Genomic DNA, 16937 nt, shown 5'->3' with positions numbered 1-16937 from the left:
AGGAGGTGAGGGGCTCAGGATGCACATGACCAAGGCGTGGAGAGGGGCCTGCATGTGTGAACAAGGAGGCGAGGGGCTCAGGATGCACGTGACCAAGGTGTGCAAAGGGGCCTGCATGTGGTGAACAAGGAGGAGAGGGGCTCAGGATGCGCGTGACCAAGGTGTGCAAAGGGGCCTGCATGTGGTGAACAAGGAGGCGAGGGGCTCAGGATGCGTGTGACCAAGGTGTGCAAAGGGGCCTGCACGTGGTGAACAAGGAGGCGAGGGGCTCAGGATGCGCGTGACCAAGGTGTGCAAAGGGGCCTGCATGTGGTGAACAAGGAGGCGAGGGGCTCAGGATGCGCATGACCAAGGTGTACAAAGGGGCTTGCATGTGGTGAACAAGGAGGCGAGGGGCTCAGGATGCACGTGATCAAGGTGTGCAAAGGGGCCTGCATGTGGTGAACAAGGAGGTGATGGGGCTCAGGATGCGCGTGACCAAGGTGTGCAAAGGGGCCTGCATGTGGTGAACAAGGAGGCGAGGGGCTCAGGATGCGCGTGACCAAGGTGTACAAAGGGGCTTGCATGTGGTGAACAAGGAGGCGAGGGGCTCAGGATGCACGTGATCAAGGTGTGCAAAGGGGCTTGCATGTGGTGAACAAGGAGGTGAGGGGCTCAGGATGCGCGTGACCAAGGCGTGGAAAGGGGCCTGCATGACAGCTCCCCTCCCCAAGGGGCCCCAACGGAGATGAAGGAAATACGGAAAGTGATGTTATCCCTAGCTGAAGCTTGGATCCCAAAGCTTGGGCAGGATTGGGGGCGGTGGGGAGTCCCAGTTCCCCAAGTTATTTACTAAATAATCTCATAGCATAAGACGAGGCCAGGGTCTCTTGGAAGTCAAGAGAGGTTAGACCATTTGCAGCTTCATATAAAAAAATGAAGAAATGCAAAAAGTTGCCAGTAATTTTGGGTTATGTTAAATGATAACATTTAATGACAGATCACTGTTTCCATAGAAACTGCAATGCATTATAACACTGTTTGCCACAGATTAATTATAGAATTTGTAAAAATAAAATGAATTCAGACTACATCAATGGCTTCACAGTCCAGTACTAGGAGAAATCATCACCACATGATGAATGAATGTCTCTTCTTTCCATCCTGGCACAGCACTGCTGTGCTGGTAGGTTGAACCTCACTAGAGGTAAGAACAGGGTTGAAATCTGAGGCCCTTTGTAAATGTGAAAGTCTGGCCAAGTGGCCCTCCTGGGTCCAAGTGTGAGACCCACTTAACTTTTTTGACTGTGTCCCGTGGCATGTGGGATCTTAGTTCCCCAAACAGGGATTGAACCAGTGCCCCCTGCATTGGAAGTGCAGTCTTAGCTGCTGGGCCGCCAGGGAGGTCCCGCCCCTCAATTCTTAATTCAAGTCTTAGATGTTCTCACTGTTAAAGAAGGAAAATTTGATCCATGAAAACCTTTTAAAGTCAAAAGAAGGCTACCATGGTCCACCAGGGAGCTGGTCTGAGGCTGGACTGGAGGCCTGGCAGCCACATGGGAGAAGAGCGTGTGTCCAGAGACAGCAGAGGGGAGAGTGATGGGAGGGGGAGCAGCTCTCCCCCTGGAGGACCAGCTGTCACAACAAACAGCCACATGAATGCTGGATAGACGTATCCCAACAGGATAGAGGTTCATTTCTCCGTTCAGTTCAGTTCAGCCGCTCAGTCGTGTCCAACTCTTTGCAACCCCTCAGACTGCAGCATGCCAGGCCTCCCTGTCCATCACCAACTCCCAAGGCTTACTCAAGCTCATATCCATCGAGTTGGTGATGCCATCCAACCATCTCATCCTCTATCGTCCCCTTCTCTTCCTGCCTTCTTTCCCAGCATCAGGGTCTTTCCCAGTGAGTCAGTTCTTCGCATCAGGTGACCAAAGTATCGGAGTTTCAGCTTTAGTACCTGTCTTTCCAATGAATATTCAGGACTGATTTCCTTTAGAATGGATTAGTTGGATCTCCTTGCAGTCCAAGGGACTCTCAAGAGTCTTCTCCAACACCACAGTTCAAAAGCATCAATTCTTCAGTGCTCAGCTTTCTTCACAGTCCAACTCTCACATCCATACATGACTACTGGGAAAAAACATAGCTTTGACTATAAAAAACCATAGACGGACCTTTGTGGGCAAAGTAATGTCTCTGCTTTTTAATATGCTGTCTAGGTTGGTCATAGATTTTCTTCCAGGAAGCAAGCATCTTTTAATTTCATGGCTGCAGTCACCATTTGCACTGATTTTTGAGCCCAAGAAAATAAAGTCTTTCACTGTTTCCACTGTTTCCCCATCTATTTCCCATGAAGTGATGGGACCAGATGCCATGATCTTAGTTTTCTGAATGTTGAGCTTTAAGCCAACTTTTTCACTCTCCTCTTTCACTTTCATCATGAGGCTCTTTAGTTCTTCACTTTCTGCCATAAGGGTGTCATCTGCACAGCTGAGGTTATTGATATTTCTCCCAGCAATCTTGATTCATTTCACATCATTTCATGCTCACGTTGGGGTCAGGTGGCTCGCTTCCAAGCAGTGGCTTGGGGGTGCAGGTTTGTTCAGTCGTCACCCTGCCTCCATCCAAAAAAGAAAGGACCGTCCCCCCGCTGCCCCTTGGGCGTGGCCTCCGTTCAGATGGGGACGGGCAGACAGAGCAGGGAAGAGACTCCCCTAGCACCCTGCCACGGTGGACTAGAAGTGACACATCACTTCCCTTCATGTTCTGTGATGAGAGCAAGGTCCTGGCCGCAGTTAGTGCAAGAGGTGGGCATGTGGTTCTTCCGGGGCAGCTGCTTCCCTGTCACACATGTCCCCGTGAGGGGACTGTACTGAGCATCACTGCACTCTTCCCTCTGAGGACCACTGCTCCAGCTTCAGGGAGACGCAGGTAGAGGTTTATAACCTGAGCAGTGTGGGTGACTTCTAGGACACGTCACCCAGCAAAAATGCTCTTAAACTTAACCAACCAGGTTTTACTACAGAGCAGAGGGGCAGGGGGCTCTTCTCCTGGCTCTGGGGGCCTTGGGATGCCTCATCCCCCACCTGGTAAATGGTACAGCAGGTTTTGGCTACCATGTAAACTACCCAACTACCCAGAGATGCTCTTGCCAAGCCTCTGTGCCTTCAGGGACCGCAAAGGCATTTTATGGCAGACCCTGAAGGCCCATCTGTTGTGGGAGAAACATTCCAGTCTTCTCCAAAGGGAAGAGATGGGGCTCCACAGGCAACATCCACCCTTCAGGAGTCTGTACCTGCCCTTTCCCCAAGGATGGAGAGCTGAATGCAAACAGAGGTGACAGCGAATGCTATGTAAGGAATTCCTTATTCTCTGTAACCTGTAAACTGGAGGAGTCTGTAGTCTTTTCATCTAGCTAGTCAGAGAAGACTAGCTAGTCAGAGACTTCCTGGAGGAGGTGTCAATGAGTGCGCTGCTCAAAGCAGAGCTCTGAGTGATCTTGAGTCAGAGAAATGGCTCCAGATGCGTCTTTCCCTCTCCAGGCTGGGCAGGTGGGGGCCTTTTTCTCTGAGCCGCGTACCTGCCTCCCATAGGTACAGGAGAGGTTCCTGGCCGATGGCAACGACCGGCTGAAGCTGGTGGTGCTGCTCTGTGGCGAGGATGACGACAAGCTGCAGAACGCGGCTGCGGGGGCCCTGGCCATGCTGACAGCAGCGCATAAGAAGCTGTGCTTCAAGATGACTGAAGTGGTGAGAGCAGGCCCTGGGGCCCAGCCCCAGACCACACTGCCCTGTATGATCCTCTGCGGGGGAGGCCAGCCCCCTGGGTATCTGTTCCTACCAATGCAAGGGGGGAATCCTCATGCTGCAACCTCTACACTCCTTATGTGGACACCCTAAATGTGCGAACTCACTTTGCTGGTGCTCATAACTCATTAGGCAATAATAATAATAATAACAGCATTAACTCCTGCCATGGAGCCCCTAAGCTCCTCAAGAGAAGTGGGGATGAGGATGGGGTACCATAGGAGCTCACAGTTTGGCAAAGAGGCTGTTAGAGTCTCTTAAGAGCGCATGATGGCCAGACCCTTTGTGGGACTGTGGCCGTTTCAGCAGGTGTAATGAGAGTGATATGGACATAGCCACAAACAAAGGGGTGCAGAATGAAACTTTCCTTATTTCACCAAACTGAAGTTTGTGGGCATCATATTCACCGATGGTGAAAAGGTAAACATCTCAATTCAAATGTATTAAAGCAAGTCTGCTTTAAAGGCAGGCTCTTCGGTGCTCTGTGACAACCTAGAGGGGTGGGATGGGGGAGGAGTCAGGAAGGAGATTCAACAGGGAAGGGACATATGAATACCTATGACCAATTCATGTTGCTGTGTGTCAAAAACCATCACAATATTGTTAAGTAATTATCCTGTAATTTAAATATATATATATATATATATAAAGAATAAAAGGCAAGCTCTTTTAGATAACCAGCTCAAGGTGGGGGTGTGTATGTGTGTGTGTGTTTTCTAAGTTCCATGGAGGTTTATACTCTCCTGGCACCAGGGGAGGGTCTCTTTCCTGGATATAGCTCATCCTGCTTGGTCCCTGGCCTTCAGCCCTTTCCATAAGGCAAGTTTCTCAAAGCTGTAAGGTGTGTAAGGGTCATCTGGAGGGCTGGTTAAAAAACTTTCCCCAGGATAATTCTGACTGAGTAGGTCAGAGGCGGGGTGCTTCCAGCCTGGGGACCACAGGCTGCTGTGCTAAAGCAGCGTTTCTCAGGGCACATCGGTTGGCAGAAGCAGGCGTTATGCATGTGCCCAGAGTTAGAACCTCCTTTCTGAGCACCCTCCATCCCCATTCCACTCAGGCGGGCAGCAGGCCTGTCCCTCTGCTTCTCATGATGCTTAAAAATTAAGTGGATGGGTGGATGTTTATTCTGTACTATTTCCAGATGTGTGACTGTAGCTAAGTTGCTTCCTCTCCCTGAACCTCAGTCGCTCCACTTACAAAATGAGAAGGACTGGATTATTTCAAATCTCTTCTAATTCTCCAACTCCTGCCCTGGTAAGGAGATGGGCATCATCCAGCTAGTTCCAAGAGGCTCAGCTGGGCATATGCTGAGTCCACAGAGATAATCAGATATGCACTTGCCCTTTCAGAGGCCAGAATCTGGGCTTGGCCAACACCTTCTGTTTATCTTGTCCAGAATCTCCTTTCTCTGTCCCCTCCACTGATTCCTCCAATCTGTCTTTATCTTCCTTCCTGCCTCCAGACAACTCAGTGGTTGGAGATTCTACAGCGGCTTTGCTTGCATGACCGGCTGTCAGTTCAACACCGGGGCCTGGTCATTGCCTACAACCTGCTGGCGGCTGATGCTGAGTTGGCTAAGAAGCTGGTGGAGAGTGAGCTGCTGGAGATCCTGACGGTGGTGGGCAAGCAAGAGCCGGACGAGAAGCGGGCAGCAGTGGTTCAGACAGCTCGGGAATGTCTCATCAAATGCATGGATTATGGCTTCATTAAACCAGTGGCTTAGACAGGGGCCCAGAGGGAGACTGGGGCTGCTCCTGTAACTGTGCAGAGTTCCGAACTGAGAACTCTTGGGGTGTCAGTTCCATTAGGGATCATTGCAACCACGATGAGGTGTCCATGTAAAAGAAGGACTGTGGATAGTCCCCTGAGTTGTACATCTTGCCTTTTGTTCTAGGAAAGTTTGCATATTTCATTAGCTCTCTTGCTCCTTAACATCTGTCAAGTTGCAGAAATTCCTAGAATAATTTTCATCTGTGATTAGGAAGACAGGTTGGATAATTCTTTCTGTACCCATTCCAAAGGCCGGGATAATGGGCTGGAGTTCTTTACATTTTGGAAAATAGATTGTGTGGTGAAGTAGGAGCTAACAGGTCCTACTTTAAATATGTAAAGTAGTGTGACTATAAAGTTTAGTGCTGGTGTACCTGGATGCTGATCTGTCTGGTTTTTATATCCTGTTTCCCCTGCTGTTTGACTGCGGCTGCCTGGAAATGCATGTTTCAGCAGCAGTGCCCGTCCCAGACGCGTGCGCATTCCTTTCACTTAACTATGATGGAAATACAGCTGATGTTCAGTAGTCTGACATGACTTTTGCAATTTGTTCGGGGAAATCTTCTAAGCAAGATGGATGTGATGAATATAAATAAGATCAACTCAAAGCACTTCAAGTGAAAAAAAAATTCATTGGTTCATATACTTTATCAATGCAGGGAAAGAGTTGACATTGTTAGAACTAGGGTTCAAATATTGTCATCCATATTCTTTTTTTTCTGTGTGAGGGTGTTTTTCTGTCTCTCACCCCCCACATCTTGATTTTTATTTCCTCCGGGTTGGGCTTAATTTCTGGCAAGCTCTTTCCATGTGGTGAGATAGTCCCCGGAAGCTCTAGATTTCCATAGTTGTTTTTTTTTTTTTCTCCTGTGACTTGTGGGGTCTTAGTTCCTTGACCAGGATTTGAACCTGGGTCCTTGGCAGTGAAAGCACAGAGTCCTAACCACTGGACCGCCAGGGAATTCCCACACAGTTGTTATAATTCATAATTATGCAAGAGAAGAGAAAGGATCATTCTCAGTGACCCAGCAAAATTCCCAGAGACGACTCATATGTCTAGCACGCATCACATTTCCATATAGCACATTAACAGAATGAGGGAAAAAATGATTATTTTAATAGAGGCAGGGAAAACAGTGGATAAAATTAAACAACTCATGATAAAAATTTCAGTAAACTAAAATTAGGAGACTCCTTTAGTCTGATAAAGATTATCTACGTAAAAGCTGCAGTTCAAATGATATTTAATAATCCTGAGATTCAGAATGAGACAATACTTGCTATTACCAATTCGATTAGGCTTTATATTGGAGGTTAAACTGGTACAATAAGAAAAGGAAATGAAAAGCATAAAGACTGAAAATCAAGAAATAAACCTTTCAAATTATTCACACAACAGGTCTGTACATGTATATGGGAAAAGTCTACAGATAAACTCAGAAATAATAAGTGAATTTAGATACAAGGTCAGTTTACAAAAATCAATTATATTTCTGTATACCTGTAATGATTAGGAAATTTAAATGTAAAAGATGATGCCATTTACAATAACATAAACCACATCAAATACCTAGGAATAAATCATGTGAAAGATGCTGAGGGGCTCTACATAGAAAACTATAAAATATTATTTAGAGAAATAAAACCTACATAAGAGATTCATTACCACATTCGTGGACTGGATGACTCAACATTCCATTGGAGATGCAAATTCTTTACAAATTGACATAAGGATTTCATTAAATGCTAATCTAACCTGAGCCTTTGGGGGACAGAGATTGAAAAGTTGTTTCTAAAGTGTATCTGAAGGACTTCCCTGGCAGGCCAATGGTTGAGACTCCTTGCTTTCACTGCAAAGGGCGCGAGTTCAATCTCTGGTGAGGGAACTAAGATCCTGCAGGCCCCATGCATGGCCAGAAAGTTAAAAAATAAACAAAGTGTATTTGAAAGTGCAAATAGTCGAGAACAGCAATGCCTATCTATCTAGAAGAAGAATAAAATTGGAGCAAACTTTGTGAACGGGCATGTCATAAAAGAGGCCAGTAAGTATATGAAAAGATGCTCAATCTCACTAGTCATCCGGGAAATGGAAAATGAAAGCATTATGAGATGCCATTCTAGACTTATCAGAATGGCTAATATTAAAAACACTGACAAAATCAAGTGCTGGTGAGAATGTGGAGTCACTGGGCCTCTTACAGACTGCAGGTGGGAATTTCAATTACTACAACTGCTTAAGAAAATGTATTTGGCAGTATCCCCTAAAAGAGCCAGCAACTCTTTCAAGTACAGAGTCAACAGAAATAGATATTTATGTGCACTAAAAAGCATGTATACAACAAAAGAGAAAATTTCAATCACAGCTCCCAAGTGGAAGTAATCCTAATGTCCATAGAAAATGGATAAATTGTTCCATCCTCATACGAGAGAAGATGACACACCAATTTAAGTGAATAAACTACTGCTACACACAATAAGAAAGCTGAGCGCCGAAGAATTGATGCTTTTGAACTGTGGTGTTGGAGAAGACTCTTGAGAGTCCCTTGGACTGCAAGGAGATCCAACCAGTCCATTCCGAAGATCAGCCCTGGGTGTTCTTTGGAAGGAATGATGCTAAAGCTGAAACTCCAGTACTTTGGCCACCACATGTGAAGAGTTGACCCATTGGAAAAGACCCTGATGCTGGGAGGGACTGGGGGCAGGAGGAGAAGGGGACGACAGAGGATGAGATGGCTGGATGGCATCACTGACTCGATGGACGTGAGTCTGAGTGAACTCCAGGAGTTGGTGATGGACAGGGAGGCCTGGCATGCTGCGATTCATGGGGTCACAAAGAGTCAGATATGACTGAGCAGCTGAACTGACTTACTGACACGCAATAAGGAGGTAGCTTACATAATATTTCGTGAAAGGCGCTGGACTTAGCACCATGTACTGTATAGTGAATGATTCCATTTGTAATAGGTTCAAAACCAGGCAAACTAGCTTATGATATTCAAAGCCAGGATACTGTTTACAGTACTTGTAGGGAAGAGGTAGTGGAGAGTGATGGAGTAGGACTCTAAGACAGCGTCTAATTTTTGGTCTGGATGGGTTCACTTTCATCAAGCTTGATTTGTGCACTTTTCTGTATGTTATTTCATTCCCTGGTGACTCAGATGGTAAAGACTCTGCAGTGAGGAAGACCGGGTTCGATCCTTGGGTTGGGAAGGTCCCCTGGAGAAAGGAACAGCTACCCACTCCAGTATTCTGGCCTGGAGAATTCCATGGACTGTACACGCAAAGAGTCGGACATGACTGAGCAACTTTCACTTCAAAAAGTGAATACTGTTTTTCTCTTGATTGTGAGGATTACATAGAAGAATTGATCTCAAGCAACTGGTGCGTAGTATATGACTACTCAATATTAGTTCCCTTCCTTTCATCTGATTAATATTCCCTGTTCCTTAGGGTACAGCGCCCCAGTTGACTGATGTGTACTTCAACAGGTCAGTCAAGGGAATGCGGGACTGGTGAGTAAGCCAATTCATATTTGCAAATTCACTCAAGGAATGGCAGCCACCTGGCCTCAGTGTGTTTAGGAAATGTAAGGGTTCTGGGCAGGAGAGCTAGCAGTGGTGAAATGGAGAAGCATCCATTCACCGAGGTTCCAAGGCAGAGTGGCTGCAGGGCCATAGAAGCAGGAGCTGGAGCTGGAGCTGGGATTGCACTCAATGACACCGGAACCTTATGGTACTCTTACTTTCCCAGAAGTGCAGGTTCCCATGACCTTCTCTTCAGCCTTCTTGGGTCTGTCACCTCCTTCTTTTGTGTGGTTCTGCCAAAAGCCACTTTGGCAGTGATCTTTGAGGTTCTGAGGTCTGTGGGTTTCCCTCTTACAGCTGAAGTTCAAAACCCAAGCCACTGAAACATCAGGGTAATAGATTTCCTTGTGGTTCATAAAATCTTCCATAAAAGACTTCATGTTTTATGAAAGGTTTTAGTGCAAACAGCCACACCACTAGCCAAGGTTCTGGGATCCAATGTAGGTAAGTGAGTTCTGGGTCTTGGGGAGAAATAAAGTGAAAATCGCTCAGTCATGTCTCACTCCATGCAACCCCATGGACTATACAGTCCGTGGAATTCTCTAGGCCAGAATACTGGAGTGGGTAGCCTTTCCTTTCTCCAGGGGATCTTCCTGACCCAGGGATTGAACTCAGGTCTCCCACACTGCAGGGCAGATTCTCTACCAGCTGAGCCACGAGGGAAGCCCAAGAATACTGGAGTGGGTAGACTATCCCTTCCTGACCCAGGAATCGAACCAGGGTCTCCTGTATTGCAGGTGGATTCTTTACGAACTGAGCTATCAGGGAAGCCCAATGGTAGAAACAGGCTCCTGAAATCATTTTACAGTGGGCTGTGTTCCAAATGATGGCCTGTGAGCTACTGTCTTTGAGGTCGTTGAAGGTACCAGCATTGGATGTGGTGGGCAGGAGGAGATTTCTTCTCCCATTTACTCATGGCAGGAGTGAGGGCTAGAAAATGCATCTCTAGGGCAGAGACTGTGTCAGGGAGCAAGGGGGTTGCTTAAAGGTGGGTTGAGGATGTTCCCTGGGGTCTGGGAAGGGCAAGTGTCAGGACATAGTTCAGGGATTGTTGGGTTACTGCTCCTGGGAATTGGCTGTTGTTTAGTCACTGAATCACGTCCCGACTCTTTTTGTGACCCTGTGGACTGTAGCCCACCTGGCTCCTCTGTCCATGGGATTTCCCAGGCAAGAATACTGGAGTGGATCACTACTTCCTTCTCCAGGGGATCTTCCCAACCCAGGGATTGAACCTGAATCTCCTGCATTGGCAGGCGGAGAGCCACCTGGGAAGCCCCTACAGAGTTGGTAGCTGCTTTGTTTCTTTTAAAGTACCTGTGATACAAATCCCAGAACACCTATGCACCCACCCAAACAGCATAGTTCCCACGACATTCTGACTCCTTCCTTTTAGTCCCTCTTGAAAATCCACCGCCAAGCTTGGGGACTTCACCCCAGTGAAATTCTAAGTGTTGCCAGGTTTTCGTGTAAGATTCTTGCTGTGGTGTGAGTAGCTGTGATTCTTGCTGTGGTGTGGGTAGCTGTGATTGGTGGATGACTCATATAGCCATCCATGGTTACCAGTTACACTGAGGTTGTAACCCCATTTTTGCTTTCTGTACAACAAAGTTTTGTAAACATACTGTTAAAAAAAAGGAGCAACAGAGACCATGGGAAAGAACGCAGGGGCCCTGCTGTCGCCTGCAGGTGGCAGGGCAGGGCGCGTGCTGGCCAGCACAAGGGGAACCCAGCCCCCAGTTTCTTGGGGATGGTGTGCGAGTTCCAGGTATCACACCAGTAGGGAAGGTCCGCAGCGCTTCCTGGGTAAGAAATGTTCATTTAAATGAAACATAAACTCTCAGACTCTTAAGAAACTTAGCAGAAGCACAAGTTTTATTATCTCCATGCATGTGGGAGACAGGAAAGAGCTTCTTCTCCTGGCTTGAAAAAGCAGATTTGTAAGTGCATATGCCTTCCAGGAAAAAGGTGTCAATTTAAATATTATCAGCGCTGTACGTCATTTAGTTAAAAGAAACCAATCAGACTTTTTAGCAGTTTGTGATTACTTTCATAAGAGACACCAACACTCTGAATTCCAGGAGTCTATACAACTCTCCTTTGTCAGAATAGCATTTAGAAAGACAGCTTTCTGAGTCATATCTGCTTTTTATGCAGCTCTTAAGGTATAGGAGGTCTTCCCTGGTGGCTCTTAAGGTATAGGAGGTCTTCCTTGGTGGCTCAGATGGTAAAGAATCCACCTGCAGTGCAGGAGACCTGGGTTCTGAGTTGGGAAGATCCCCTGGAGAAGGGAACAGCTACCCACTCCACTATTCTGGCCTGGAGAATTTCATGGACAGAGGAGCCTGGCAGTCCATGGGGTCACACACGACTGAGTGACTTTCACTTTCACTCTAAGGGACAGGAAGATATCTGCTTATCTTGCTGAATTTTTGTTCTCCACCCAGTTCAGTAATTTTCCACTGTAGCTTCACTAATTACTTTGGAGAAAATGAATGTTAGACTCCAAAACTCAAAACTTCGAACATGCAGGGAGAGGTCAGGATGGGATCTTTATTATTATTTGACTGTAGATTCTGCAGTGTTTTATATTCACAGTAGTGCCAAGAATCTGGGACGACAAAACACAGATTGTACCAGAGGCCCAGGATATATGGGGGGAAAGTTCCAAAACAGGAGACAAACACATTGTCTTAATACTTTCCAGATAATTGGAAAGAATTTTTTATAAAATTAAAAGATCAAAGTTGCCCAAGCACTTGGTACTGAAAGTCAAGCAGTTCTAGAAGGCTTATGATAGAATCAGTACTCTCCTGTCCCACCCCTCTTTCTGCTCCTAGAAGTGATCACTTTGATGTTTCTTTTGGATACACTTTTCTGTAGGTGCAGTTTTGGGTTTCAAATGGGTGTTATCTATTTACTTCCTGAAAATTTAGTTCAGTTACACTTCCTCCTGCCTTCCCCTCCCCACATCCTGCCAGTGTGCCTTTATCACCATTCTGGGCTGGAACAATCTTCCGTGTGTACCTTATTCTGACTCTTTTCACAGCTGTGCTAGATGATATTCTGTGTGTACATTTCATTTCCTGTACAATTTTCTGCTTTGCTCAGAATTTATAATCATCTTACTTTTTGTCTGTTTAATTTTAGAATTATCTAATTTATCTCCAAATTCTCTGCCTCATACAGGGAAACTTTTTGTTGGTGCTGTTAATCAAATGCATCAAATATACTATCAATTAACATCAATTTCTTTCTTTTTTTTTTAACCTCAATTTCTATCCTTAGGACATATGTCCCCCGAGCCCTTTCCCCTGGGATCCTACCTGGGGCCTCTCTGGGCTCACTGCTGGGTTCTCCCTTCATGTACATCCTGTTTTTGTTTGTTTTGCTTTTTCCCGGGGCTATAACCTTATTTCCTCAATCAAGCTGCTGCAGAAGTATTGGGCGGTAACAAGGTCAGGGCAATGTTTCTGGCACCAAAGTTTCCCTGTAGGTGCTTTGAAAGTCTCTCTAATCCATTTAGTCTTAATTTTCTCGGTTTATACTTTGATGAAGCAAAATCTCTAATATTTTTAGGAAAAAAATTGCCTATCACCAAATTATTGTTTTTTCTTTAAGCCTGAAGGGATAAGAGACGGTGATATAGTCTGCTGGGGTGCTCTAACAAACAAGACTCAAGCCCTACTATGCATGGAAGAGAGCTTTCAGTTTGAACACAGTTACTTTACCAATGAACTAACATAAAATCGATTTAAACTAAAGGTTGCAATACATGGGGAAAAACTTTAATGCTTTGAAGGCTAGATGTCTCAGATGGGACTTTTTCCCCCCTAGTAGTTCCGCTACACTTTTTTTATTTGGCCATGTTGCACAGTTTGTGGGATCTTAGCTCCCCAACCAGGAAACTGAACCCAGGCTCTTGGCAGTGAAAGTGTGGAGTCCCAACCAGTGGCCCACCAGGGAAGTCCCTGTTGTTGTTTTCATGGGACTTTTTCTAAATAATCTTCAAGCACCCTTTAGTACACAAGTCACAAATATGACTTTTCACAAAGGATGTTTCCATTAGACAAGTGTATGTGATTGTGAGAGTTTTGGTCTTCATTTACATATAGACTCTGAGAATCCACCCACCCCACCGTGATATCCTGACACCTGCTACCTTCTTCTGAACCAGCCTTGTCAAGGTCGCTGATAATGTACAGATTGCTCTATACAGCTCACCAATGTTAATATACTGCTGTGCTCCTTACCAGGCACTTGACACCCCACCTGGAAACAGCCGCATCCCTGGGCTTCCCTGATATAACTCTCACAGTATCCTGTTTATTTTAAAAACTGTGTTAAAAAAAAAAAAAACTACATAAAAGTTTCCGTCTTAAAGGGTACAGTTCAGTAGTGTTAAGTTATTCAAGATTGTTGCAAATAGAGCGCAGCTTTTTCATTTTGCAGAACTGAAACTCTACCCATTAAGTAACTGTGACTCATTTCTCCCTTCCTCCCCAGCCCCTGGCAATCACTCTGCTCCTTTCTGTCTCTATGAATTTGAGTACTCCAGGTACGTTGTGTAAGCAGAATCATACAGCATTTGTCTTTTTATGACTGGCTTATTTCCCTTAGCATAATGTCAAGGTTCATCATGCTGGAGCACGTGCCGGGACTCTCTTCCTTTCTAAAGCTGAATAATATTCCATTGTATATATTTACCACATTTTGGTTATTCATTCGTCTGTTGATGGACATCTGGGTGTCCACTTCTAACTTCTGGTTTTTGTACACGGTGCTGCTATGAACATTAGTGTGCAAACACCTCTTCAAGATTCTGTTTTCAACTCCTATGGGTGTATACCCAGAAGTGGGATTGCTGGATCCCATGGTAGTTTTCACTTTTTGAGGAACTTGAATACTGATTTCCACAGGACTGTACCATTTTACATCGTGAGAGATGCTGGGCTGGAGGAAGCACAAGCTGGAATCAAGACTGCCGGGAGAAATATCAATAACCTCAGATATGCACATGACACCACTCTTATGGCAGAAAGTGAAGAACTAAAGAGCCTCTTGATGAAAGTGAAAGAGGAGAGTGAAAAAGCTGGCTTAAAGCTCAACATTCAGAAAACTAAGATCATGGCATCCGGTCCCATCACTTCATGGCAAATAAATGGGGAAATAGTGGAAACAGTGGCTGATTTTATTTTGGGGGGCTTCAAAATCACTGCAGATGGTGATTGCAGTCATGAAATTAAAAGACGCTTACTCCTTGGAAGGAAAGTTGTGACCAACCTAGACAGCATACTAAAAAGCAGAGACATTACTTTGCCAACAAAGATCTGACTAGTTAAGGCTATGGTTTTTCCAGTAGTCATATATGGATGTGAGAGTTGGACTATAAAGAAAGCTGAGCACCAAAGAATTGATGCTTTTTAACTATGGTGTTGGAGAAGACTCTTGAGAATCCCTTGGACTGCAAGGAGATCCAACCAGTCCATCCTAAAGGAGATCAGTCCTGAGTGTTCATTGGAAGGACTGATGGCTGAAGCTGAAACTCCAATACTTTGGCCACCTGATGCGAAGAACTGACTCATTTGAAAAGACCCTGATGCTGGGAAAGATTGAGGGTAAGAGGAGAAGGGGACGACAGAGAATGAGATGGTTGGATGGCATCACTGATTCAATGGACATGAGTTTGGGTAAACTCCAGGAGTTGGTGATGGACAGGGAGGCCTGGCTGTGGTTCATGGGGTCACAAAGAGTCGGACACGACTGGGTGACTGAACTGAACTGTTCCATTTTATGATCTCACAAACAGTGCAGTAGGGTTCCAATTTCTCCCCATCTTCACCAACACTTGTATTTATTTTTTTCTGATAGTATCTTTCTAACGAGTGTGAGAAAATACTGCCTTGTGGTTTTGATTTCCATTTCTCTGTTGCTCTGATGATTAGTGATATGGAACATCTTTCATACATTTGTTGGCCATCTATTATCACCTCTGGAGAAACGTCCATTCAAGTCCTTTGACAACTTTTGAATCAGGTTATCTGATTTTTTCTGTTAAGTTGCAGACTGTCTCTATATATTCTGGATATTAACCCCTTATCAGATGTATGGTTTGCAAACATTTTCTCCCAGTCTGTATGCTGTCCTTCCACTGTGGTGTCCCTTCATGCACAAGTTTTAGAGTTTGATGTTAGTCCCATTTGTCTAGTGTCGCTTTTGTGGCTGTCCTGTTCATTTTATTTCCTATGTCCCTGAGTGCTCGAGTCTCTTCTTCTCCCCTGCCTCTGGTCTGGTCTACATCACCGCCTCTCAACCAAACGCTGCAATGACCCTCCCCCCTTTCCTTTTAGTCTTCATTCCCCACACCTTCCCTCCACCCTGAGTTAATAATATGACACTTTAAGTGCAGACTGGAACATGTCTTTTTCTCACCTGAAGATCTTCATAATGGCATAACCCATTGCTTCAGAAGCCCGTTGGTCCAAAAGACAATGGATCTTAAGGGTAGAAAAATGCATCTTCAACAAATGAATTGTTTTTACATGTATGTTCTCTCTGAATACTGTTAGACCTTTGGTGACAGAATCGGGTTTGGCATATAGCAGTTATTCAGTAGATTTGCTGAATGAAGTGAAGGAGAAAACGGTTTCTGAGTGTTCCTAAGATTACTGTCGTTAAGCCAACAACTATTTACTAAATCACAATGTGCAGGGCTGTGTGCTGTCTTCTTTCAGCGATACAAAACTTCTCTTTCCTTAAAACTTACAATGCATTCATTTATTCACCAAATATTTATTGAGCACCTACTATGTGGCCATTACTGTGGCAATGATGGGGATACAGTGCTGTACAATATACCTGACCTCATGGAGCTTTTGATTTAGTGGGGAAGACACTCATGAAAACAAGTTCATAATTATTTAATTAGAGTTCTTGTAAGGGTTATTAGTGAAAAGCACAGGAATCTATGAGAACATTTTATAGAGTGTCCTAAGAGAAGGGGACGACAGAAGATGAGATGGCTGGATGGCATCACTGACTCGATGGACGTGAGTCTGGGTGAACTCCGGGAGTTGGTGATGGACAGGGAGACCTGGCGTGCTGCGATTCATGGGGTCGCAGAGAGTCGGACACGACTGAGCGACTGAACTGAACTGAACTGAAATCTAGAGTTAAGGATGAGTAATGTGGAGAGTGGTAGGGTGGGGGAATAGGACATATACACTGCTAAGTATAGCAAAAGTATGTGACAAGTTCTGTTAGAACCTCAAGCAAAGCACTAATGAGCCTTAGAGAAAGGAGAATCATACTGACAGAGAAACGTATTCAAGATCCTAAACAACTCTTCTTCAGTGGTGAATCTCTGGGCATGGAGCAAAAGCGTGCAGCGCAGGCAGTAGGCCAGACAAACAAGAGAATGCATGTTTGCCCAATGCACTCTTCACACTTCTCCAAGCATCACTTGGGAGCTTCTCAGAAACGTAGACTCTCAGGCCCAATTCCAAAACCACTGAGTCAGGACTTGCAGGTCTAACAAGATCCCCAGGTGATTCAGGCAGATCTGACAGATACCAGAGTGAATGAAGTTGTCACATCAGAAGAGTATAACACATTTGGCACCTCCACCAAGAGGAGGTTCTGTTGTGAAGCAGTGTGCCACCGAGTGCTTTTTTTTTTTTTTGATCTTTATCAGCTATAGCACACAAAGGAAGTGCATTTGCTAGGCAAAGTTAGTTTCTTTATCTTTATTTGTTTCATTATGTGCCTCACATGTATCTCATTTATTTTTTTTTTTTGGGGG

General features: G+C 45.1%; 1 protein-coding gene across 1 annotated transcript in view; it reads left to right on the top strand.

Annotated features, from left to right (window-relative positions):
- UNC45B (unc-45 myosin chaperone B) overlaps positions 1 to 5928 on the top strand; it is a 33031-nt gene extending 27103 nt beyond the window's left edge. The window contains exons 19-20 of the mRNA XM_019981646.2: positions 3573 to 3728; positions 5248 to 5928. Coding sequence (XP_019837205.2) covers positions 3573 to 3728; positions 5248 to 5508 — 417 coding nt within the window. The 3' untranslated portion in view covers positions 5509 to 5928. The remainder of the gene's footprint in view (positions 1 to 3572; positions 3729 to 5247) is intronic.
- Positions 5929 to 16937: the final 11009 nt, after the last annotated feature.

Source organism: Bos indicus, chromosome 19, assembly GCF_029378745.1.
Source record: "Bos indicus isolate NIAB-ARS_2022 breed Sahiwal x Tharparkar chromosome 19, NIAB-ARS_B.indTharparkar_mat_pri_1.0, whole genome shotgun sequence".
In the NCBI taxonomy this organism is placed as follows: Eukaryota; Metazoa; Chordata; class Mammalia; order Artiodactyla; family Bovidae; genus Bos; species Bos indicus.
Note: the sequence above shows the minus strand (reverse complement) of the source record. Positions and strands in the feature narration are given on the sequence as shown.